Source organism: Salmo trutta, chromosome 33, assembly GCF_901001165.1.
Source record: "Salmo trutta chromosome 33, fSalTru1.1, whole genome shotgun sequence".
In the NCBI taxonomy this organism is placed as follows: Eukaryota; Metazoa; Chordata; class Actinopteri; order Salmoniformes; family Salmonidae; genus Salmo; species Salmo trutta.
This window is the reverse complement of record NC_042989.1, coordinates 9,376,192-9,403,084: the sequence shown is the minus strand read 5'-3', so window position 1 is coordinate 9,403,084 and position 26,893 is coordinate 9,376,192. Positions and strand designations below refer to the sequence as shown.

Genomic DNA, 26,893 nt, shown 5'->3' with positions numbered 1-26,893 from the left:
AGCTCAAAGGTTTTGCAGAGTTGTTGCATTTACGTATAAACCCCATCGGCACTCAAAATGAGTACAGAACCTTTTTCAGTCAAGTCGAGCACTTATCATATTGAATTTATTCAAAAAGAAATATCGAACCAAGAGGCTCACTCTTATCGGTCCAACAAGCAGGACAACTATTTCATATACATAATTCTCTGTTGGAATGAAGCCAGACACGTCCAAAAAAAATCACTGTTGGAAAAACATGAACATGTCACCTGATAATTCAACTATTTGGGGTCGATATGATTGGACACGCTTCTTAACGGGTCTAGGCTAGAAGGGATTCAGTTTATGTCAAATTGGCGTGAAAAATTATTTGTTTTGCTTTTTTAGCTACCCCTAACCCTTTTCCTAACATTGATCTAATTCTCCAAACCTGCTACGTTACTTATCCATACCTGCTGCGTAAGTTCTAACCTGCGACAAAAAGTACATTCTGACAAACTGTATCCCTTCTAGCCAAAACCCTCTTGACGTGGCATTGCTTCCCGCAGCCATGTTTTGTTAGCTACGTTGTCATCCTACGTTGTGTGCGGGGCGCTGTTCACTCACTGTCACCAGTAGCAGTGTGGAACTCGTCTGAGGATATCAGGTAGCTAAATATTCTGCTATTTGATTTTACTGTTGACTTAGCAATATCTTTAATGTATGTGTTTTCACAATTTATTCGTAATTTGAATCTAATTCTTAACTGACAAAGTGTAGTTTGGCTGTTAGTTGAAGCAGGGTGAAAACATGTTTGACACATTTCATTGGCATTCGCGGGTGCCGGTGCTTTAGTTAGCGACGTAGCTAGTTAACGTACTACTTGCTAACATGCCATGGTGAAAGCACTTTTGACTTTGGCACATTTTTGTTGTTATAACTAGGATATCCACCCTGAAACATTAAACATTTGGTTTTGGCGTTCCCGTGTTATGTAGTTAGCTAGCCAGCCAGCCAGCTACCTACCACGCTAGCTAACTTTAACGTTAACAGTATTTAGCTAGCTACAGTAATGTTGTTGTAGGTGGAGTGACTTGCTGTGTATATTCAATCAAAACAGCTTTGCTTGTAATCCAGCATCAGTTTCTAAAGCCTGTTGATTGATTCACCATTGATTTCATTTGATTCAGGTCAGCTTGCTAGTTAGATAAAAGCCCAATACAGTCAGTGTTTGAGTTTTGAAATACCTTTTTGTTAGCCTAACTACATAAGGATTTGTGATCATTTCCATCTCTGATAATCTCATCTGGTCAAATATTGTGTCCGGAGAAAGCAAAGGTTCAGGACAATAAGTTTACTTACCAACTAAACTAACGTTATGTATACCCTTCTATTTATTCAGATTCAGAGTGTGTTTTCAAAGTAAGTTATTTTAAACCGATTTGATCAGTGGGTGAAAAAGTGGGTCACAGTCAGGATCATATTCTGGTCTTTAGTTCTAGCCATGGTTTAGCCCCAGTTAGACGTAAACCAGAATTTCCCATAGGTTCATATTTGGCTGCATTTTCTCTGCCCCCTTGATATGACACATTCAAATGGTAGTAAGTGTGCTGGAGTGTAACGTTATGCTCAAAGTCCTAAAGGATATCTCAGAACAGATAACTAGGCTAATAAAACCAGCCAAGCCAGGCAATTATAATAATGTATTACATTTGTAAAGTGATTTTCATTATACAGAATAATCTCAAAGTGCATAAAAAAATACATAAATAATAATAAATAACAAAAAGGAAGGGGGGGGAAATTGATTAAAAAATGGATCATATCATAAGACTCATTGCAGTGCAGTGGACTATTATATAATTCATGCTATGTTGAAATTTCCAATGCAATCATAACCATAAAATGTATTGCCTATTGCAATAACACGCAGACCCACCTTTCCCTCCCTCTGTCTGCAGTTCTCGGAGGGTGCTATGGCAACCTTCCCGGAGTTTATTGCACAGAATGAGGAGCGTGATGGGGTGCGCTTCAGCTGGAATGTCTGGCCCTCTAGTCGTCTGGAGGCCACCCGCATGGTGGTCCCCGTTGCCTCTCTGTTCACCCCCCTGAAAGAGCGGCCAGAACTGCCCCCCATCCAGTATGAGCCTGTGCTGTGTAGCAGGGTGACCTGCCGCGCTGTCCTCAACCCTCTCTGGTAAGTGAGGCAACAATCCTCATTCACTTACTTATACATAGGGTTGCAAAATCTGGGTAACTTCCTGAAAAACCGGGGAATTGGGGGGAAAGTTAAAGCAAATTATTCGCTGTTCTCTCTTCCTCATTCACTTATACTTATGAATTTATAACTGTCATCGTCAGGTGATTTGTACTGAACATATCCTTAGTCAATCTTCAAAAGGTTCACATGTAACCCACTGATAAAATAATTGTAGCCTAAACTGTTTGGACCTTCTCTCTTTGAACTCTATCAATTGATCTCTCAACCTAGCCAAGTGGATTACAGAGCCAAACTGTGGGCTTGCAACTTCTGCTATCAGAGAAATCAGTTTCCTCCTACCTATGCTGGGATATCAGATGTCAACCAGCCAGCTGAGCTGCTGCCACAATTCTCCACCATTGAATATGTGGTCCAGGTAAGGTTTCCATTTGATCACAGCTACCTAGATAACCAGCCATCACTCAAAATAAGGACATTTTATTGTATTTATATATATATATTACAAACACAGTATTTTGATTGAATCTAAATTAGATATAGGCCAGGCCTTCATTTTGATACATTTTAGTAAAGATTCAACAGCATATCAGATAATTGCATACCTACCTCCGTTATCTCTCCTACAGAGATTCATTAGTTCTCATTTAGAACATAAAATCAAGCATGCAATGCCATGGCTCTGAGTTTGCCTTCCCTGGCCCCCACAGAGAGGTCCCCTGATGCCGCTGGTCTTCCTGTATGTGGTGGACACCTGCATGGAGGACGAGGACCTGCAGGCTCTGAAAGAGTCCTTACAGATGTCCCTGTCCCTGCTGCCTCCTACGGCCCTGGTGGGCCTCATCACCTTTGGACGCATGATCCAAGTCCACGAGCTGGGCTGCGAGGGCATCTCCAAGAGCTACGTTTTCAGGGGAACCAAAGACCTCAATGCCAAACAATTGCAGGAGATGCTGGGCTTGACCAAGCCCACTGCTGCACAGGCAGGACGGGGTCCACAAGCTCCACAGGCCCCCCTCTCCAACAGGCAAACCACTCTACATAGCTACAGCATTGTTTTGACTTGGCAGTATATACTAAAATAATTTGGTGGCACAAAAAAGTCTTAATTTAGAACTTATTTCCATTTTGTTGTTGTTTAGATTCCTCCAGCCAATCCAGAATATTGACATGAACCTGACAGACCTGCTTGGAGAGCTGCAGAGAGATCCCTGGCCTGTCACTCAGGGAAAACGGCCCCTCCGCTCGTTAGGATCAGCCATGTCTATCGCTGTTGGCTTGCTGGAGGTAAGACCTGGACAGAAATATAACTTATCTCACTGCAGACCTTGGTTCAAATAGTATTTTAAATATTTCAAACACTTTGGCTTGATTGATTTTGCCTGGCACAATTGCACCAATGGCAGCCTCCCGAGTGGCGCAGTGGTCTAAGGCAGTGCCACTAGAGATTCTGGGTTCGAATCCAGGCTCTGTCGCAGCCGGCCGCGACCGGGAGACCCATGGGGCAACAGGTAGCCTAGTGGTTAGAGCGTTGGGCCAGTAACCGAAAGGTTGCTATATCGAATCCCCGAGCTGACAAAGTAAAAATATGTCGTTTTACCCGTTTTAGGCCGTCATTGTAAATAAGAATTTGTTCTTAACCGACTTGCCTAGTTAAATAAAATAAAAACTGGCCCAGCGTCGTCCGGGTTTGACCGGCAGAGATGTCCTTGTCCCATCGCGCAGTAGCGACTCCTGTGGCGGGCCTTGGCGCAGTGCACGCTGACATGGTCGCCAGGTGTACGGTGTTTCCTCCGACACATTGGTGCGGCTGGCTTCCGGGTTAAGTGGGCATTCAAGAAGCAGTGCGGTTTGGTTGTGTTTCGGAGGACGCACGGCTCTCGACCTTAGCCTCGGGAGTTGCAGCGATGCGACAAGACTAACTAACAATTGGATACCACGAAATTGGGGAGAAAAAGGGGTACAAATAAAACATAATATATATATATATATATATATATATATATATATATATATATATATATATATATATATATATACTGCTAAAAAAAATAAAGGGAACACTTAAACAACACATCCTAGATCTGAATGAAAGAAATAATCTTATTAAATACCTTTTTCTTTACATAGTTGAATGTGCTGACAACAAAATCACACAAAAAAAATCAATGGAAATCCAATTTATCAACCCATGGAGGTTTGGATTTGGAGTCACACTCAAAACTAAAGTGGAAAACCACACTACAGGCTGATCCAACTTTGATGTAATGTCCTTAAAACAAGTCAAAATGAGGCTCAGTAGTGTGTGTGGCCTCCACCTTCCTGTATGACCTCCCTACAACGCCTGGGCATGCTCCTGATGAGGTGGCGGATGGTCTCCTGAGGGATCTCCTCCCAGACCTGGACTAAAGCATCCGCCAACTCCTGGACAGTCTGTGGTGCAACGTGGCGTTGGTGGATGGAGCGAGACATGATGTCCCAGATGTGCTCAATTGGATTCAGGTCTGGGGAACGGGCGGGCCAGTCCATAGCATCAATGCCTTCCTCTTGCAGGAACTGCTGACACACTCCAGCCACATGAGGTCTAGCATTGTCTTGCATTAGGAGGAACCCAGGGCCAACCGCACCAGCATATGGTCTCACAAGGGGTCTGAGGATCTCATCTCGGTACCTAATGGCAGTCAGGCTACCTCTGGCGAGCACATGGAGGGCTGTGCGGCCCCCCAAAGAAATGCCACCCCACACCATGACTGACCCACCGCCAAACCGGATATGCTGGAGGATGTTGCAGGCAGCAGAACGTTCTCCACGGCGTCTCCAGACTCTGTCACGTCTGTCACGTGCTCAGTGTGAACCTGCTTTCATCTGTGAAGAGCACAGGGCGCCAGTGGCGAATTTGCCAATCTTGGTGTTCTCTGGCAAATGCCAAACGTCCTGCACGGTGTTGGGCTGTAAGCACAACCCCCACCTGTGGACGTCGGGCCCTCATACCACCCTCATGGAGTCTGTTTCTGACCTTTTGAGCAGACACATGCACATTTGTGGCCTGCTGGAGTTCATTTTGCAGGGCTCTGGCAGTGCTTCTCCTGCTCCTCCTTGCACAAAGGCGGAGGTAGAGGTCCTGCTGCTGGGTTGTTGCCCTCCTACGGCCTCCTCCACGTCTCCTGATGTACTGGCCTGTCTCCTGGTAGCGCCTCCATGCTCTGGACACTACGCTGACAGACACAGCAAACCTTCTTGCCACAGCTCGCATTGATGTGCCATCCTGGATGAGCGGCACTACCTGAGCCACTTGTGTGGGTTGTAGACTCCGTATCATGCTACCACTAGAGTGAAAGCACCGCCAGCATTCAAAAGTGACCAAAACATCAGCCAGGAAGCACAGGAACTGAGAAGTGGTCTGTGGTCCCCACCTGCAGAACCACTCCTTTATTGGGGGTGTCTTGCTAATTGCCTATAATTTCCACCTGTTGTCTATTCCATTTGCACAACAGCATGTGAAATGTATTGTCAATCAGTGTTGCTTCCTAAGTGGACAGTTTGATTTCACAGAAGTGTGATTGACTTGGAGTTACATTGTGTTTAAGTGTTCCCTTTATTTTTTTGAGCAGTATATATATATATATATATATATATATATATATATATATGTTTTATTTGTACCCCTTTTTCTCCCCAATTTCGTGGTATCCAATTGTTAGTTAGTCTTTCCCTACAGACTCTGCAAACTCTGTCCAACTGGCATCCCAGGCAGACTCAAGCAAGCGCTTTCAAAGTGTTTTAAAGGTTTAGAAAACTATAGGATTTGTGATTAAAATAGAATGGTCTATATTTCAATGACACCATTTTCAATATTACTGTTTTGTGAAATCAGCCTCCCCATACTACTTCAAATTCATATTTCCCTGTGTTCCGCTGTATGAAGTGGGATTTGTAAGATTTAAAACTATTACGCTGTGGTAATGGGGTCATGATTACAGGCTTTAGTCAGTGTTTGGTTGATTGTTTACTTAGCTTCATCGAAATGTTTTGTAATAAAGTGTCCCTTTTTTTCCCACCATCCATTCCTCTTCCAGTGCACCTTCCCTAACACTGGGGCACGCATCATGACCTTCATCGGTGGGCCAGCCACTCAGGGCCCAGGCATGGTGGTAGGAGATGAGCTGAAGGCCCCTATTCGCTCCTGGCATGACATTGAGAAGGACAATGCCAAGTTCATGAAGAAGGGGACCAAAGTAAGTTTGTCTCAACCTTTTGACTTTGCCTGTTATTTAGATGGGTTTACTATGATCTGAACTTTTTTCAGGTCTGTTGCCACTGTCTGTAAATGATGATAAAGGCTCAAGTAGTCTTTTACAGCACATTAAAGTGAGACAACCAGTTAATGGCTAGATGTGTTTTTTTTTGTTTTTTTTTGCATAAATTACAAACGGGCACTTCTTAATTCTCTATATTATATTGGATCCTCTTTTTGTCCTGCTCCTGTATAAAGTTTGGATATGTGTAAAAACCCTTTCCTTCATTTTCAGCATTATGAGGCGTTGGCGAGCCGTGCTTCCACCAATGGCCACATCATAGACATCTATGCATGCGCTCTGGACCAGACTGGACTGCTGGAAATGAAGTGTTGTTCCAATCATACTGGGTGAGGACTCTTTTTCTGTTTGGTGAACTTGTGTCTGAAATGGCACCCTATTCCCTATATAGTGCGCTACATTTGACCAGGGCTCTGGTCAAAAGTAGCCCACTATATGGGGAATAGAATGCCATTTGGTATGCAGAACACACACGTCAATCACTGGCTTCTCCCATAGTGAGAGGAGAGTTTGACCTCAGATCTTCTCCTCTGATGCTTTGAGGAGGGAGGAATCAACGAAAAGCTTCTGAGATTCACCCTATGTATCGTTGAACACCTTCGCGGATCTATGTTTTTGCAGAGGCTACATGGTGATGGCAGACTCTTTCACCACCTCACTATTCAAACAAACCTTCCAGAGGGTTTTTACCAAAGATGTGTCTGGAGCCTTCAAGATGGCCTTCGCAGGCACTCTGGAGATAAAGGTAGAACCATTGCACAGACTGGCTCTATCTGAAATGGTACCCTGCTTATAGAGTGTACTACTTAGTAGTGCACTATACAAATCCTTCCAAGTTCATACCCCTTGACTTGTTCCACATTTTGTTACAGCCTGAATTCAAAATATATAAAAAAATAATAAAAATAATTCTCACCCAACTATACACAATAACCTATAATGACAAACTGAAAACATGTTTAGATATTTTTGCAAATGTATTGAAAATAAATACATAAGTATTTACAACCCGGAGTCAATACTTTGTAGACACACCTTTTGCAGCGATTACAGCTTTGAGTTGTCTTGGGTATGTCTATCAGCATTTGCAAAAATACATTTGCAAAAATCTCTAAACATGCTTTCACTTTGTCTTTATAGGGTATTGTGTGTAGATGGGTGAGAGAAAATATCAATTTAATCGATTTTGAATTCAGGCTGTGATGAGCTATGCCTGGTTTTCTCCAGACATAGCGCTCTACATTCAGGCCAAAGAGTCTTTTCTGTAGAAGACTACACAATATTTTGTCTTATGCTTTTGTCTTTCACGTGCCTTTTTCTCAGGAGTGGCTTTGGGCTGGCCACTCCCATAAAGCCCAGATTACAGCACCTCACCAGAGATTGTCCTTCTGGCAGGTTCTCCCATCTCATGCAAGGAACTCTGTAGTTCTGTCAGTGGCCGTTGGGTACTTGGTCACCTCCCTGACCAAGGTCCTTCTTGTCCGGTTGCACAGTTTGGTCGGACGGCCAGCTCCAGGCAGTCTGGGTAGTTTAATATTTGTTCCATTTCCCAATGATGGAGACCACTGTGCTCTTGGAAACTTTCAATGCTCTAGAAATTGTTTTATACCCTTCCACAGATATGTCTCATGACAATTCTATTTCTGAGGTCTACGGACAGTTCCTTGGACTTCATGGTATAGTTTCTGCTCTGACATGCACTGTCAACTGTGGGACCTTTTTATATAGACAGGTGTTTCTTTCTAAATCATGTCCAAACAATTGAATTGGCCACAAGTGGACTCCAATCCAGTTGTAGTGACATCTCAAGGATGATCAAAGGAAATTGGATGCACCTGAGCTCAATTTGGAGCATCTCATAGCAAAGGGGTGTGAATACTTATGTAAATGAGATATTTCTGTATTTCATTCTCAATACATTTGCAAACATTTCTAAAAACCTGTTTTGACTTTGTCATTATGGGGTATTGTGTGTAGATTGGTGAGAAACATATTTAATCTATTTTGAATTCAGACTAACAAAACAATGTGGAATAAGTCAAGGGGTATGAATACAAGCATTTCGCTACACCCGCAATAACATCTGCTAAACACGTGTATGTGACAAATATACATTTATTTGATTTTGATACTTTCTGAAGGCACTGTATAGAGAATAGGGTGCCATTTCAGAAGCCGCCACTGTGTTCCAATATCCACGCTAACATACCGCTACAATATAGTTATTTTACATAGTGTCTAAGTCTGGATATTGGAACAGAGACACATTGATAGGTGATTTGATCCATTAAACATTATGGAAAATGTCATATTTCTTAACCTTTTCACCAAATAGAATTGTACGCAAAATGCAAATACAGTTGAAGTCGGAAGTTTACATACACCTTAGCCAAATACATTTAATCTCAGTTTTTCACAATTGCTGACATTTAATCCTAGTAAAAATTCTCTGTTTTAGGTCAATTAGGATCACCAGTTTATTTTAAGAATGTGAAATGTCAGAATAATAGTAGAGTGATTTATTTCAGCTTTTATTTATTTCATCACATTCCCAGTGTGTCAGAAGTTTACATAGACTCAATTAGTATTTGGTAACATTGCCTTTAAATTGCTTAACTTGGGTCAAATGTTTTGGGTAGCCTTCCATAAGCTTCCCACAATAAGTTGGGTGAATTTTGGCCCATTCTTCCTGACAGAGCTGGTGTAACTGAGTCAGGTTTGTAGGCCTCCTTGCTCGCACACGCTTTTTCAGTTCTGCCCACACATTTTCTATGGGATTGAGGTCAGGGCTTTGTCATGGCCACTCCAATACCTTGACTTTGTTGTCCTTAAGCCATTTTGCCACAACTTTGGAAGTATGCTTGGGGTCATTGTCCATTTGGAATACCCATTTGCGACCAAGCTTTAACTTCCTGACTGGTGTCTTGAGATGTTGCTTCAATATATCCACATCATTTTCCATGATGCCATCTATTTTGTGAAGTGCACCAGTCCTGCAGCAAAGCACCCCCACAACATGATGATGCCACGCCCGTGCTTCACGGTTGGGATGGTGTTCTTTGGCTTGCAAGCCTCCCCTTTTTCCTCCAAACATAACAATGGTCATTATGGCCAAACAGTTCAATTTTTGTTTCATCAGACCAGAGGACATTTCTCCAAGAAGTACAATCTTTGTCCCCATGGGCAGTTGCAAACCGTAGTCTGGCTTTTTTAATGGCGGTTTTGGAGCAGTGGCTTCTTCCTTGCTGAGCGGCCTTTCAGGTTATGTCGATATAGGACTCTTTTTACTGTGGATATAGATACTTTTGTACCTGTTTCCTCCAGCATCTTCACAAGGTCCTTTGCTGTTGTTCTGGGATTGATTTGCACTTTTTGCACCAAAGTATGTTAACCTCTAGGAGACAGAACACATATCCTTCCTGAGCGGTATGACGGCTGCGTGGTCCCATGGTGTTTATACTGGCGTACTATTGTTTGTACAGATGAATGTGGTACCTTCAGGTGTTTGGAAATTGCTCCCCAGGATGAACCAGACTTGTGGAGGGCTACAATTGTTTTCTGAGGTCTTGGCTGATTTCTTTTGGTTTTCCCATGATGTCAAGCAAAGAGGCACTGAGTTTGAAGGTAGGCCTTGAAATACATCCACAGGTACACCTCACATTGACTCAAATGATGTCAATTAGCCTTTCAGATGCTTCTAAAGCCATGACATCATTTTCTGGAATTTTCCTAGTTTTTTAAAGGCACAGTCAACTTAGTGTATGTACATTTCTGACCCACTGGAATTATGATACAGTGAATTATAAGTGAAATAATCTGTCTGTAAACAATTGTTGGAAAAATTACTTGTCATGCACAAAGTAGATGTTCTAACCAACTTGCCAAAACTATAGTTGGTTAACAAGAAATTTGTGGAGTGGTTTAACGCGTTTTAATGACTCCAACCTAAGTGTATGTAAACTTCCGACTTCAACTGTATGTTGTAATATCATCGCTCTTTCTTAATTTCAGACATCTCGAGAGATCAAGATTTCAGGAGCCATCGGGCCATGTGTGTCATTAAATGCCAAAGGACCGTGTGTATCTGAAAATGTGAGTCCACGTCAAATACATAGACCAGTGCCCTAATACTCTACAGGGCAATTCCACGGAAACGGTACTAAAAATGTATGCCAAACAAAAAACTATTTTTTTTTTTTACTTTAGAAAATCAATGTAGAAGGACTACTTTTATCAATTTACACTGAAAATGGTACGAAAACATTTACTGGAAGAACTGTACAGATGCAAAGTTTAACAGAATTTCTGTTAAATCTCCCTTAGTTTGATCACCTTTCCCCAAAACTCTGTTAAATATCTGCTCTGAATTAAGATGTCTGCAGAAAGAATGGGGTGTCAGCTGACACCTTGACTTTGAAAACCATCTATTTTGGTTATTGAACTACACTAAACACAACATGTAAAGTGTTGGTCCCATGTTTCATGAGCTGAAATAAAAGATTCCAGAAATGTTCCATACACACAAAAAGCTCATTTATCTCAAATGTTGTGCACAAATTTGTTTACATCCCTGTTAGGGAGCATTTGTCCTTTGCCAAGGTAATCCATCCACCTGACAAGTGTGGCATATCAACAAGGTGATTAAGCAGCATGATCATGACACAGGTGCAACTTGTGCTGGGGACAGTAAAAGGCCACTCTAAAATTTGCAGTTGTCACACAGCACAATGCCACTGATGTCTCAAGTTTTTTAGGGAGCGTGCAATTGACATGCTGACTGCAGGAATGTCCACCAGAACTGTTGCCAGAAATGTGAATGTTTAAATTTCTCTACCATGAACTGCCTCCAACGTTGTTTTAGAGAATTTGGCAGTACGTCCAACCGACCTCACAACCTCAGACCAAGTGTATGGCGGTGTGTGGGCGAGCGGTTTGCTGATAGTATGGGCATGCATAAGCTATGGACAACGAGCACAATTGTATTTTATCAATGACAATATGAATGCACAGAGATACCATGACGAGATCCTGAGGCCTATTGTCGTGCTATTCATCCGCCGCCATCACCTCGTGTTTCAGCATGATAATGTTGCAATGATCTGTACACAATTCTTGGAAGCTGTAAATGTCCCAGTTCTTTCATGGGCTGCATCCTCACCAGACATGTCACACATTGAGGACGTTTGGGATGCTCTGGATTGGCATGTACAACAGCGGGTTCCAGTTCCCGCCAATATCCAGCAACTAATGCACAACCGTTGAAGAGGAGTGGAACAACATTCCACAGGCCACAATTAACAGCCTGATCAACTCTATGCGAAGGAGATGTCATGCTGCATGAGGCAAATGGTGGTCACACCACATACTGACTTTTTATTTTTTATTTTTAAGGTTTCTGTGACCAACAGATGCGTATCTGTATTCCCAGTCATATGAAATCCATAGATTAGGGCTTAATAATTTTTTTTCAATTGACTAATTTCCGTATATGAACTGTAACTCAGTAAAATCTTAAATTGTTGCATTTTATATTTTTGTTCAGTATACATTAGGTGAAGTGGATTTACACCCCATGTAATGGAATTTCATCATGGGTCCCTGATCTGTACTACACAGAAATGCATAATTATGGATATGAATGTCATTCTCTTCATGGCGATGTTTCCTAAATAGTCCAAGGGTCACCCACCAAAAGTCTGTTGTTCCGTGACCCAGGAAACCAAACTGAAACGTTTCAACATCTTTATGTATAGATAATGTTATGAATATGAACACTGTGGTTCAAAACTTGTGAAAGTTGCATATTCATTTATTTTTCCTAGAAGTTCAGATTTTTTGCATCGAAATCATAGCACATCTTTGGGTAATTTCCCAAGCAACGTTCTGACGTTACTATGTTTCACCTTGGTTACATTTGTATAACACTGGCGCACAAAACACAGAACTATTTGTGTGTTCAGTGTTCGTCCTTGCATAAGCAACAAATGTTGCCAGTCCTTTACTGATCCAGATGTACCCCTAAATGTTTTAACCATGTACAGTGGTTTTCTTAGTTAATATAAGATGTTTTGGCAGCAGTATTTAGCCTAAAAGGGCCATCATTGATTTTGCCTGCAAGCCAAACTAAAGACAGCACAAAGTTTACTAGCTAACACAGCCCTCGAAACATTCAAGGCCCCAATAAATAAAGCGCTGTTCTGGCATCTGAGAAAAATACATTTAGTATCTTTCAACAGCTTCATATCTCGTAATATTTCAAGGCACAAGGAAATGTTTCTTAAACATACCGAAAGCAGAAAAAAATTATCCTAAATATAAATGTTGATATTCGGTGTCAGGGGTCTTTACGTCAACATTGTGTTTTGATGTATTTCTAATACCTTTTTTTGATAATTTTTTCTAAGACCCCTTTTCCATCTATTGACAAGAAATCAAAGCCTTTGCTTATTCCAATTTTTTAAGATGGAAATGGTGAAAACATATACAGTGGGGAGAACAAGTATTTGATACACTGCCGATTTTGCAGGTTTTCCTACTTACAAAGCATGTAGAGGTCTGTAATTTTTATCATAGGTACACTACACTTCCAGAAAATCACATTGTATGATTTTAAGTAATTAATTAGCATCTTATTGCATGACATAAGTATTTGATCACCTACCAACCAGTAAGAATTCCGGCTCTCACAGACCTGTTAGTTTTTCTTTAAGAAGCCCTCCTGTTCTCCACTCATTACCTGTATTAACTGCACCTGTTTTAACTCGTTACCTGTATAAAAGACACCTGTCCAGACACTCAATCAAACAGACTCCAACCTCTCCACAATGACCAAGACCAGAGAGCTGTGTAAGGACATCAGGGATAAAATTGTAGACCTGCACAAGGCTGGGATGGGCTACAGGACAATAGGCAAGCAGCTTGGTGAGAAGGCAACAACTGTTGGCGCAATTATTAGAAAATGGAAGAAGTTCAAGATGGTCAATCACCCTCGGTCTGGGGCTCCATGCAAGATCTCACCTCGTGGGGCATCAATGATCATGAGGAAGGTGAGGGATTAGCCCAGAACTACACGGCAGGACCTGGTCAATGACCTGAAGAGAGCTGGGACCACAGTCTCAAAGAAAACCATTAGTAACACACTACGCCGTCATGGATTAAAATCCTGCAGCGCACGCAAGGTCCCCCTGCTCAAGCCAGCGCATGTCCAGGCCCGTCTGAAGTTTGCCAATGACCATCTGGATGATCCAGAGGAGGAATGGGAGAAGGTCATGTGGTCTGATGAGACAAAAATAGAGCTTTTTGGTCTGAACTCCACTCGCCGTGTTTGGAGGAAGAAGAAGGATGAGTACAACCCCAAGAACACCATCCCAACCGTGAAGCATGGAGGTGGAAACATCATTCTTTGGGGATGCTTTTCTGCAAAGGGGACAGGACGACTGCACCTTATTTAGGGGAGGATGGATGGGGCCATGTATCGCGAGATCTTGGCCAACAACCTCCTTCCCTCAGTAAGAGCATTGAAGATGGGTCGTGGCTGGGTCTTCCAGCATGACAACAACCCAAAACACAGCCAGGGCAACTAAGGAGTGCTCCGTAAGAACCATCTCAAGGTCCTGGAGTGGCCTAGCCAGTCTCCAGACCTGAACCCAATAGAAAATCTTTGGAGGGAGCTGAAAGTCCGTATTGCCCAGCGACAGCCCTGAAACCTGAAGGATCTGGAGAAGGTCTGTATGGAGGAGTGGGCCAAAATCCCTGCTGCAGTGTGTGCAAACCTGGTCAAGAACTACAGGAAACAAATGATCTCTGTAATTGCAAACAAAGGTTTCTGTACCAAATATTAAGTTCTGCTTTTCTGATGTATCAAATACTTATGTCATGCAATAAAATGCAAATGATTTACTTGAAAATCATACAATGTGATTTTCTGGATTTTTGTTTTAGATTCCGTCTCTCACAGTTGAAGTGTACCTATGATACAAAGCATGTAGAGGTCTGTAATTTTGTAAGTAGGAAAACCTGCAAAATTGGCAGTGTATCAAATGCTTGTTCTCCCCACTGTATATTCCTTAATTTCTCAAATATACTCTTATTTTACATTTGACATGCTACTATGAACTTCACATGTTGGTGCTCATGGGCCCTTTTCAATGGAAATGACCTACATCCATGAGCAGATATGCAGAACAGTACAGTAATCTTGTTTTGGATAATAACTTTATCCGGTTGAACCTTTTTTGTAAATTAAGTTGTCCAGAATGTTGTGTCCTGAATTTCCACCGAAGGACATCCCATTCTGATCCCTTCTAGAACAATGTCATTATGATTATGAAAACTTCTGTCTGTTTCCTAACAGGAAATTGGAACAGGGGGCACCTCTCAATGGAAGATCTGTGGTCTTGATCATAACACCACTCTGGCAGTGTACTTTGAGGTGGTGAATCAGGTATGCGTTCATATTACTCACTCTGAATTATGATCACTGAGCTACTTGTCAAGTGCCATGTTTTGCGTTCTGTTGTGATCAGGAGTGAGAAGGAAGGATCCTGAGTAGTCGTTTTATATCACACAAATCTGAGATTAGGCGGCCCACGGAGCCATGTTTGCCAAGAGCATCTGCTAAATGACTAAAATGCAAATGTTACACTTGTGCCAAAGATTTAGATAATTGAATTGCACCACCAGAGGGCATACTAGCTATTCTATGACTATGATATTCTACTGCTGTACTGGCCAGTTGCATCACTATGCCACCAGATGGTGTGCTGTATATGAAACCACTATGGCCTCTTTTATAAAGTGTACCAACAGTAGCTAGCACAAGATGGTTCTGAAATGTCAGTGAGATGATCACATTCACTCTAACCCAGTATTTTCAGTTATTTTAATCTGGTAGTTAGATGTCAATGATTGTAGACTCAGTGTTGCCCAGGGTATATTCATTAAGGAAGAACACAATTGACATTTTATGAATCAGTATTATTTGTTTTGATGAATATTTATTGATTGTAAACGGAGTGACTTCATCTCTGACAGTGTTTGTCTATAAACAGTTTAGCACAGTCGGCAGTGTAATTCAAATATTGTAGTTTAACATTGTAGTTCAAACAGACAATGTAAGTTGTAAGCGAACTTGTTTCATCTGAAACTGAACAGATAGGATAGGTATGTCAGTCTTGGCGTATGGTCACTAAAGATCACAATGACCTCACATTCGTCAAACAGGAGACGGTTGCCTCTTGTCGCCACAGTGATCCTTGGTATAGTCCTCCCTTGTTGATTAGTCCCAACCTTTCATTTAATTCATTGATTTGTATTTATTTAGCCAGGATAGTAACAATTGCCACTGTTTTCCAGAGAGTCCTGGGATCCATAAAATCAAGTATGTAGTTAGTCTAGTAATTTTAACAGATGGTTCCACAGTGACAGACCTGGTCCAGTGTAATGCCCTTACTGTCCCCAGTGTCTTTACTATCCTCCATGGTCACCTTCGACATGGATCTAGTCTCTGGTGAACCTGGCTTGGAGTCATCTGACCAGAGTGATGGCTTGGAGATGTGGTGATTATGGCCCACTATCTCCAGTTGGATGGCGGTGCTCTGTGGGGGGGAGTTCTTCAGCCGCTGCTGACGCAGCTGTCGTATTTTATTCAAGCTTTTCCGCAGAGCCGCTCTGTACCGCCTGAGAGGGATAGAGAGGAATGGAGAGAGCAAGATGTAGAGGGGGGGGAGAAATAGAGGGAGATGGAGATTGAATCAGAGAGAGAGAAAATAAGCCACCATTAACCATATAGCATCTGTAGTGCAGCCAGAAACAGCTCTGCTCCCACACTGAGAAACTCATTTCATCATCTCAAGCTCTCAGCTATTTCACCTCTCAGCAGCTTTCATTTAGAAATGTATTGAAGCTAGCTTCTCAATTCGCTCTGACTTTGGTTTCAAGTGGCTATTGAGGGCCTTCATATTATTACGTTATATCATCTGCACAAGATTGAGCCTTATTCTTGAGATATGGAGATATGGGGGGAAATTGGACTAGTCTTTATATTTTTTGAATAAGGGAGAATGACAGTATATTATTGAATGACTGTTTGGGCTATTGGCAATTCCTTATATCTGGCTCATGGAGTTGATCATTAATGAATTCCCTCTGATTTTGGTTTCATGTGGCAATTGATGGGCCACAAGGATATTGAGAGGCTTTGTATTGAGGTGTAACAGCTTCATAAGATTGAGCCTGATTCTTCTTGGCATTGAAATGACTCTTTATATTTCTGTGACTGTTTGTTTGGGGCTATTGCTCTATTACTTACATCTGCGTCATGGAGTTGATCCATGGGTTGAGTGCGGAGGTGAAGAGGACAAGCCAGGTGGCTACGGCTGAGGTTGCTGCTGGCGGTTCATGGCCACTAAACGTCTCATAGAAACAGGTGGCGATGTAAGGCAGCCAGCACACCAGCAGGAACACTGACACGGGAGATTATTAGAGTAATTATGTAAAAAAATATGTAAGAGCGAGTCAAGAGTAATCTTATTGAAATGAGTTATTAGATTAATTCCGGTAACATTACATGTTGATATGAAGATGTCTATTTAGTGTGTGTGATTTTATTTTTATATATATATTTAAAAAAATAACTAACCTTATTGTAGTGTGTCATGTTGTTATAAACTGGGTGGTTTGAGCCCTGAATGCTGATTAGTAGACAGCCATGGTATGACAACATGTATTTTTAATCTTCTAATTACATTGGTAACCAGTTTATAATAGCAATAAGGCACTTCGGGGGGTTGTGATATATGGCCAATATACCACGGTTAAGGGCTGTGTCCAGGCACTCCGAACAGCACTTAGCCGTGGTATATTGGCCATATACCACACCCCCTTGGCCCTTATTGTTTAATTATAGCACATTGACAATTTCAAAAAGACTGAATTTGACCAGTTACAAATGTAGCCTACAGAAAAATGTCAATAATAACAGTCACTGATGGACCTTAAAATGTTATCTGCTACATAAAAGGCTTTTAATCTGTGTATCTGCTGTGCTCAGAATGGCAATATATCTTAAATGCCTTGCTTTGTCTGAATACAGCAACAAACCGAGAGTTTCACTGTACTATTCACAAGGTTAGAACTGGTATGTAACCACCAATGAGACTCACCCACAGTTGCCACCATCACTATGGAGCTCCTGAAGTAGTTTTTAGCAGGGACATAAAAACAGTGCTGGTCGTTGCAAACAAACGTCCCTCGGTGCACCTGTTTCCTTGCAATATACACAATGTACGCATACATGGAGCACATGATTAGTATGGGTGCTATGATCCCGACCACGATGAAGAGCAGACTGAAGCCCCTGTAGTCTGGCTGGAAGCTGGGGGCACACAGGAACCTGGTGCTACTGTAGGTGTAGCGGCCGAAGCCCAGCAGTGGCAAGGCTGCGTTGATCAGGCCGTACAGCCACACCAGGACCAGCACCACCCTGGTCCTCCTGGCCGTGCAGATGGTGCTGTAGCTCAGGGCGAAACAGATCTCTGTGAACTTGTCGATGGTGGCCCAGGTCAAGGAGTGGATGGAGCCCAGCTGAAGGAGCAGGTAGAGGAAGGCGCTGCCCTGGCAGAGGTACCCGTCGCTGGGGTAGCCCTGCGGCCTGAGCAGGCTGTTGTGGGCTCCGAAGGGGATGGTTGAGAGACCCAGGGCGAGGTCACTCAGGCAGAAGCTCAGGGTCAGGGCCCAGGTTTCGGTGTGGAGCTCCTTGTTGAGAAGAACCACCAGAAGTAGAACCACGTTACCACACACAGAGAACAGACTGGACACCACCATCAGAGCTGCGTATACCAGGGCCACCGGCTGCATCCTCCCGACCTCCTGGTGGAAGAGAAGTCCTCCCTGGGCTGCCTGGCTGCTCGTTCTCCTCCCGCCTGGTTCAGGCCATGAGCTCCCACTGACCCGACTGGCTGGCTGGCTGACTGAGGCTGAAGTGTGAAGTCACGTTATCCTGTGTGTGTCGTGGGCTGGTCCTCGGGGGGGCTCCAGGGAACTGGTTGTTGTTGTGTCAGTCTCCCGCTGTGCTCTGGGAGGGGAGGCTCCTCCAAGTCCTCTAGCTGTCCTTCCAAGGGCTGAGCTAGCTCCTCTCTGCCTCGCTGTACACCATCTCTACCTCAGATTGAGGCAGGGAGGGTGAAACAGCCCGGCACACCCCTATCTCAAGCAGCAGGACTATGAGAACCGAAATATTCAGCCCTAATGGTGTAAGTACGGAGGCAAACAGTCAAGGAGCTGGTGTGTGGATACGCAGCCTTGTGAGGGAGAGAGAGGGTGTAGAGGAGTTGTGCTGCCTGTGTAAACAGAAGCTTGAGATCCAATATCCTCTCCTCCACTGTAATGGCTGCCGCACAGTTAATGAGCCATTTGACTCTGGAGTGTTGTTGGGGTAATTGGCAAGAAGTGTGCCTCTAATTCAATCTAAGTGCCCAATCATTCATTATTGCCTTTCTGCTTTAAGCCCCCTCATATAACCTAATTATTTCAATTCTTCTGGAAGTTGTTATTCCTCTCTGGCTGTCCATAAGGCCATAGCAGTTACGCAAATTATTTGAATAAAACTCAACGGCAACAGCCACGTATATTTGCTTATATAGATGTGTAATTTACATTTATGATCATCACAGCATTTTTATAGAATGTGCACTTGTAATGGGATGACTTTCTAATGATTCTTTCCTAACTGTTTTTGTCTCTGTTTGTAGCATAATGCACCTATTCCCCAGGGGGGCCGAGGGGCGGTCCAGTACGTCACACAGTACCAACACTCCAGTGGGCAGAAACGCATCCGAGTCACCACCACCGCCAGAAAGTAAGTAAGTGTGTGTGTATATACACACACACACACACACACTTTACAGATTTGTCTCACTTCAGATCAAAACTTACACAAACATATGGATTTGATTCATCATTAAGAGCACATCATCTTTTCAAAGTAACTGCTGGACTTTTTAAGGTTTATCTGCCACTTTTCATTCCACTATGGAGCTGCATCTGCAAGCTCACCTTGTTTCCATAGCAACACGGTAGGGGTAAAGTGGTTGTTGTGTTGACTTCTTCCCTGATCAGAGGAGGAGATGGTCTTGGTTGTTAGTGTCAAACGTGTATTTAGAAGACACTGACTGAGCCTTGTCGGTCATGTGACTACTGTAAAGACTCTCAATGAGTTATGATCATTGTTGCACTTCATGTTTGTTAGCATGAGATGTGTTTTATTTAACCTTTATTTAGCTACAATGCTTAACATGTGACAGGGCAGTAGCGAGAGAAAATGTGTGTAGAAAGTCTTTCCCAGGCTGTTTTAAAAGATCAGTTCAATTTATCTAGACTTAAATTACAGTATGGGATTTCATTTACCGGCTTTATTATGGCAAAGGGCTTTTCAATGCCAAGGCAACCAGAACCGTAACATCTGACGTAATGTCCCTTAACTAATTTCTCCATAAAATCTATGGTAGAGATTGTGTTGGTATTACTTTTTCATTGTGGAGGAGAACCTAAACAAAAACATAAGTGTGTCAAATGATCGACAATGCTTATGTAGGTTGTTTCTCTCTTGAGCTCTCTCCTCACTCTCTTTCTCCTCCCCCCCCCCCACCTCAGCTGGGCAGATGCAGGGACCCAGATCCAGAGTATTGCAGCATCATTTGACCAGGAGGCCTCAGCCATCCTGATGGCTAGACTGGCTGTGTACCGCGCTGAGACTGAGGAAGGCCCTGACGTGCTTCGCTGGCTGGACAGGCAGCTCATCCGGCTGGTAAGACCGAGACAGAGCAAAGTAGCAATTTCCAGGCTAGCAGGCACAGGGAAATTGTGGGATTAAGTGTGACATTTTGAAGTGTGGACTCAGTGGCAGGCAGAGTTTATAATGGGTTTGAATTGCATTTTTTCCTCTCTGTTCTAGTGTCAGAAGTTTGGAGATTATCATAAGGATGATCCCAACTCTTTCCGCTTCTCAGAAACCTTTTCTCTCTATCCCCAGGTAAGTGATGATAGGCTGAGAGGCTGGTTAGCTCTTTAGTGGAACGACAGTTGTAGCTAGTACACATATGTATGATAAATATCTTTGAGCTAACATCTTTATTTTAAAGTAATGTTTTGGGCTTAATATAAAGAGTATTTCAAAAGGCACATTATAGCTTTTCCTTTGTCCCTCAGTTTATGTTCCACCTAAGAAGATCTCCTTTCCTGCAAGTGTTCAACAACAGCCCAGATGAGAGCTCATACTACAGACACCAGTTCATGCGTCAGGACCTGACCCAGTCTCTCATCATGATACAACCCATTCTCTACGCCTACTCCTTCAACGGGCCCCCAGAGGTAAGACCTGACTCGCACAGACGGGACGGGGGGGACCGGGGGGCGCACAGGCACATGGGGGGGAACGGGGGCGCACAGGCACACGGGGGGCGCACAGGCAGACGGGGGGGAACGGGGGCGCACAGGCACACGGGGGGCGCACAGGCAGACGGGGGGGGGGAACGGGGGCGCACAGGCACACGGGGGGCGCACAGGCAGACGGGGGGGAGCGCACAGGCACACGGGGGGAACGGGGGGCGCACAGGCGAACGGGGGGTGCACAGGCACACGGGGGGAACGGGGGGCGCACAGGCACACGGGGGGAACGGGGGGCGCACAGGCACACGGGGGGCGCACAGGCACCGGGGGGGGGGGCACGCGGACGGGGGGGAGACATGGGGATGGAGACACGGGGGGGACACGCGGACGGGGGGGAGACGCGGGGATGGGGACGGAGACACACGGGGGGGGGCACGCGGACGGGGGGGCACGCGGGGATGGGGGAAGACACGGGGACGGGGGGGAGACGCGGGGACGGACGGAGACACACTGGGACGGAGACACGCGGGGATGGGGAAGACACGGAGACGGGGGGCGGGGACGGGGGGAAGACGGGGGGTCGGGGGGAAGACACGGGGACGGGGGGAGACGCGGGGACGGGGGGAGACACATGGGGACGGAGACACACGGGGATGGGGGAAGACACGCGGGGACGGGGGGAGACACAGTGACAAACACACAGAGACACACATTTTTATATCTATTGAAAAATGAAATTTGCTTTCCTTCCTCTTTATAAACATAAATCAATGCTTTGGCTTACTGTACGAGCTAGTCTTCATACGTATTAAATGTCAAGACCTCAATCTCTGACTTTCTCGCCTCCCTCCCACTCACATTCTGCAGGCTTAGCTGTGTTGCCTAGGTCAACAGAGAGAGAGCACTAATACCTTGGTCCTTTTCTTACAGATAAGCTTGAGGTTATGTTGTTAATGATGTGAGTGTAGTGTGTGAGTACAGTAGTGTGTTCCGGACCAGCGCTCCTTTCAGTGCAAATATCGACAGTGTGGATTTTAACACCTTACAGACAGACAGCGTAGTACACATCTCTCTGAAAAGGGTAAGTTATTTAACAGTGGTTAATCCTTAAGAGTCTAAGCCGGGGGAGAGATCATTTAGCTATTACCAATGATCATTTAGCTATTTGATTTAGAATTTTAGGACCCCTTAAGGTATATTTAAAAAAAAAAAATATATATATATATATATATATACTACCAATCAAAAGTTTTAGAACGCCTACTCATTCAAGGGTCTTTTTTTTAAACTATTTTCTACATTGTAGAATAATAGTGAAGATGTCAAAACTATGAAATAACACCTATGGAATCATCGCTGCAGAATGCTGTTGTAGCTATGCTGGTTAAGTGTCCCTTGAATTATTAATAATTCAGACGGTGTCACCAGCAAAACACCATCACACCTCCTCCATGCTTCATGGTGGGAACCACACATGCAGAGATCATCCGTTCACCTACTCTGCGTCTCACAAAGACACGGCAGTTGGAACCAAAAATCTCACATTTGGACTCATCAGACCAAAAGGACAGATTTCCACCGGTCTAATGTCTATTGCTTATGTTTCTTGGCCCAAGCAAGTCTTTTCTTCTTATTGGTGTCCTTGAATCTGTCGTTCTGCCCCTGAGCAAGGCAGTTAACCCACTGCCGAAGACACGGATGTCGATTATGGAGGGTTTGGTTAAATGCGGAAGACACATTCAGTTGTACAACTGACTAGGTATCCCCATTTCCTTTTCCTAGTAGTGGTTTCTTTGCAGCAATTCGACCATGAAGGATTGATTCACGCAGTCTCCTCTGAACAGTTGATGTTGAGATGTCTGTTACTTGAACTCACTGAAGCATTTATTTGAGCTGCAATTTCTGAGGCTGGTAACTCTAATGAATTTATCCTCTGCAGCAGTGGTAACTCTGAATCTTCCTTTCCTGTGGCGGTCCTTATGAGACAGTTTCGTCATCGCACTTGATGGTTTTTGCGACTGCACTGGAAGAAACTTTCAATGTTTTAGAAATTTTCCAGATTGACTGACCTTCATGTCTTTAAAGTAACGATGGACTGTCGTTTCTCTTTGCTTATTTGAGCTGTTCTTGCCATAATATGGACTTGGTCTTTTACCAAATAGGGCTCTCTTCTGTATACCAACCCTACCTTGTCACAACACAACTGATTGGCTCAAATGCATTAAGAAGGAAAGAAATTCCACAAATGTACTTTTAACAAGGTACACCTGAATGAAAAGGAAACTGCACACTGCTCTTGATATTATCACTGATCTTTAATAACATTACGTATCGGCCTCACAGCCTTCGTCAGAGCTCTGACAATGTACTACAATGTAGAACATAGTACAAATAAAGGAAAACCCCTTGAATGAGTAGGTGTGTCCAAACTTTTGACTGGTACTGCTTGTTGGGGTTGCAGTGCAAAACGGAGAACACCTTCGTGAGAGTCTCATCTTTCCATGACAGAGAGGGGTCATAATAGTTCCGACGGTACAGACGTTTTCATGAGAATACCGATTTTTGGGATCTATCATGGTCAGACAAACCCAGCCTGTGCAACAAAAAAAATATATCTTTAGCTTAAACTGACAGATGTTTTCATTATGCTAATTAGATTTCGCCGTGGGAGCAGACATCGAGTGTAGGGAGTTAAGTCCCAAATGGCAATCTAATATCTGTAGTCCACTACTTTTGACCAGGGCCAATGGTCCTCTAGTCAAAGATGGTGCACTACGTTGGAAATAGGGTGCCATTTGGGACTCAGCCTTGTCATCTGGCTCTGTATCAGATGTAATGCATGTAACCAGGAGACACAGTGCTTCAGCTGTTTATTTTTTTAGATTAATAGACGAAAGTGCCTCTCAAATAGACGAAAGTGCACTACTTTTGACCAGGGCCTACCATATAGGGTGCCATTTGGGATGCAGTGGTAATGTTTTCAGTCTTGACTCTGTCCGCTCCTGCCTGTTAAACATTGAAAGAGTAATATTCTTCTCCATGTCTTTGCCCCTTGTCAAGCAGATGGCGTCAAGTATAAACAGAGCCACTGTTTCTTTCTGCACTGTTTCTGTGTCCTTTAAAACGGCCACCACACTATAAAAGATAGAAGATATACTTCTGTCTGTCAAGATCATCCATCTTCGTATTTTTTGTACCTGAGTTTGGGGTTGGTGTGTTGTGACCATGAGAGCTTGTTTTGGAAGGAAAAATGCCAATATTGTGACGTTCCTATCCGTGTCTGGGATTAAACCCCCACCCTTCTAATCCTCAACAAACCTGGTTTAATCTTGAAACAGCATTATTGATTGGAGCTGAGTTAGAAGGATACCATATAGTTTGGAGGGCAGTGGTTTAAAACAGTATCTCCTTTCTCGCCTTTTAGCCTGTGTTCAGCATCCTCCCTATTGTATAATTTCAAGGTGGTGTAAAAGTTTTTTTTCTTTTCTCCTAGCCTGTGTTGCTGGACAGCAGCAGTATCCTTCCTGATCGCATCCTTCTCATGGACACCTTCTTCCAGATACTCATCTACCATGGAGAGGTACATTCACCAGTCATCAAATCATAATCAACATGCCCATTCACAGACTACTTCAAAACTGTCCTCATCAGTGACAGGACACCACCCTCCATGTCATCCTCATGGTCTCACCACTCACACAGCTACGATCTATACACTCGGAGAGAGGTGGCTTTCTCTATCAAGTGATTCTATTGTAACACTAGACTGATTTCCTTTCTGGTTGCAGCCAGATACTTTTGTACTTATTTGACATTTGTGAATAAATGGGTGAGCAGCGGGTGAGAGATCAATACAGACAGATCTTCAATGTAATGTCAGAGTGGGGTTCAATGGCCAAGAGTCCAGTGAGTCGCACTGTTATGAAGAGAGCGACTGTGTTTCCTATTGAAATCAAATCCTATGTCAGGTATTGCTATTGAAGTCAAGCAAAACCAATCTGCTCCTTTAGACTTGTCTCTAATTTCTCAGCTCTGTGAAGGTCTAAATGTAACTCTTCATGTCTTCAGGACCGCACTGACTGTTCCCGTTCCCCCTCTCGTTCTTTCTTTCTCTCCCTCTCGCCATCCCTCCCCCTGTCTCTCTGTAACCCTTTCTCTGTCTATCCATCAGACTGTGTCTCAGTGGCGTAAGGCAGGCTACCAGGAGTTGCCAGAGTACGAGAACTTCCGCCACCTGCTGCAGGCTCCTGTGGACGACGCCCAGGAGATCCTCCACAGCCGCTTCCCTATGCCCCGCTACATAGACACAGAGCACGGCGGATCACAGGTGTGTACACACACACACACACACACACACACACACACACACACACACACACACACACACAAACAAACATTTCTTAGAATGTCAACTGACATCTATTGAACCTCCTGTATTGATGTTCTTGTTGTGTTCTAGGCTCGTTTCCTGCTATCTAAAGTAAACCCATCACAAACCCACAACAATATGTATGCATGGGGCCAGGTAAGACTTCATTTTCTACTGTCATTTGCCCAGGAACTAGAAGATACTGTAAATAAAAAGTACACATTTCTAAGGATGGTGTTATTTGTATGGTTTTATGTTAAGGCAGAGCATTTTGCCTATTTTGAATGGTGTATATTGTATGTGTGTAATTATGTGCGTGTTAGCACTAATGAGAGAAAGAGTCCCTGCACTTGGTTTTCAAGGCTTACAGCTGCTACTACTGCTTATTAGAGGAGACACACAGAAAGTAGTGGACATGTGGAACCTTCTGGATTGTTACATGGACACAGTCACACTCACTCTTGAGACACACAATTCTACTCTTCTTCTTGACTCATCATTTTTCTACTACTCCTACTTGTTGTCAGTTTAAAGTCGGAACAAATGAGTGTCGTCCTCCCACTTTTTTGTGTGTGGAGAAAGGTGGAACTAGTTTCCAAGATTATATAAGGGAAATTCCAAACCAATGATTGCTGTGGAATTGCCCATAACTGAATCCCACTCTCCTCCTCTCTGTGTGTAGGAGTCAGGTGCTCCGATCCTGACAGATGATGTCAGTCTCCAGGTGTTCATGGACCACCTGAAGAAGCTGGCTGTGTCCAGCGCAGCCTGAGACTCAGACCGACGCCATGTTAACCACAGAGCATCAACAACACAAGTACTATATGAACCCAGTTTTGCTCAACAGTATTCAACTGATGCTATACATGGGAGTGAACAACCAAAAGAGAATACCTCTTTCTCCTTTTTATATTGAAAACCAAGAGCTTTGTACAGGAAAGTGACTATGTGCAGAGAATGATCTGCAGTATAGCCTTTTTATGACACTAGTTGGTCAATTATTGTAAAAACAAAAGAAAACATCAGTTGTTGCCTACTAGCTAAATGTTTGGTCCCAGATCAGTATGAATTGTAAGACCAGTCTGCTATTCATGTACTTTTCCCCCAGAACACTAACTAACCCAACATCCAGTCAGTTATTTTATTGTGATGCCCAATGGAGTTACTTTATATTACATTTTCTGTCTGTTTCTATTTAAAAAAAACTATATATGTTTCTTGTATCAGAGAAATATATAATATTATCATCCAGTCAGTCAGACGTCATAGTGGTAGGCTACAGAAAGAGAACAAGTGGGTGTCGTATCGTCGGTTGGTACAGATTGGAGAATCCAATACAATGGTATCTAATTAGAGCTAAGTGTTTTTTGTTCTTCTCCCTGCGTACGCCACATAATAATGGGTTATTTCAGACCTTTTAGTGTGTGCTGTCTAATTCATGTTAGTCATTCATATCAAACACTCATTGTGGTTAAAAAAAAAACCTAAAACATGATAGTATACTATACAGACTGGTACTAACATGCTCCACCATACAGAGTATAGCAGGGTATAAAAGCTGCCTTCCCTTTTCTCTGAATCAGATATAATTTCCGAAACAGTGTTGTTTCTGACATTTCTAATAAAATACCTTGTTAAAATACA

General features: G+C 43.3%; 1 protein-coding gene across 1 annotated transcript; it reads left to right on the top strand.

Annotated features, from left to right (window-relative positions):
* Positions 1-323: 323 nt before the first annotated feature.
* Positions 324-26,893, top strand: LOC115172351 (protein transport protein Sec23A). Its single transcript, XM_029729718.1, has 18 exons — positions 324-628; positions 1,923-2,158; positions 2,453-2,597; positions 2,890-3,206; positions 3,322-3,466; positions 6,256-6,414; positions 6,709-6,824; positions 7,117-7,240; positions 10,507-10,587; positions 14,849-14,938; positions 19,245-19,351; positions 20,146-20,299; positions 20,447-20,524; positions 20,701-20,862; positions 24,374-24,460; positions 25,052-25,207; positions 25,340-25,405; positions 25,932-26,893. Exons 2-18 carry the CDS (start codon positions 1,938-1,940, stop codon positions 26,019-26,021), a joined length of 2,298 nt encoding a protein of 765 aa, XP_029585578.1. The 5' UTR covers positions 324-628; positions 1,923-1,937; the 3' UTR covers positions 26,022-26,893.

Bases quoted from the DNA above. Each gene is read 5' to 3' on its own strand.
- LOC115172351 (XM_029729718.1), top strand. From the start codon at position 1,938: ATGGCAACCTTCCCGGAGTTTATTGCACAGAATGAGGAGCGTGATGGG. The intron at 10,588-14,848 runs GTGAGTCCACGT...GTTTCCTAACAG, and splicing joins GACCGTGTGTATCTGAAAAT to GAAATTGGAACAGGGGGCAC. The intron at 20,525-20,700 runs GTAAGTGATGAT...TTTGTCCCTCAG, and splicing joins CCTTTTCTCTCTATCCCCAG to TTTATGTTCCACCTAAGAAG.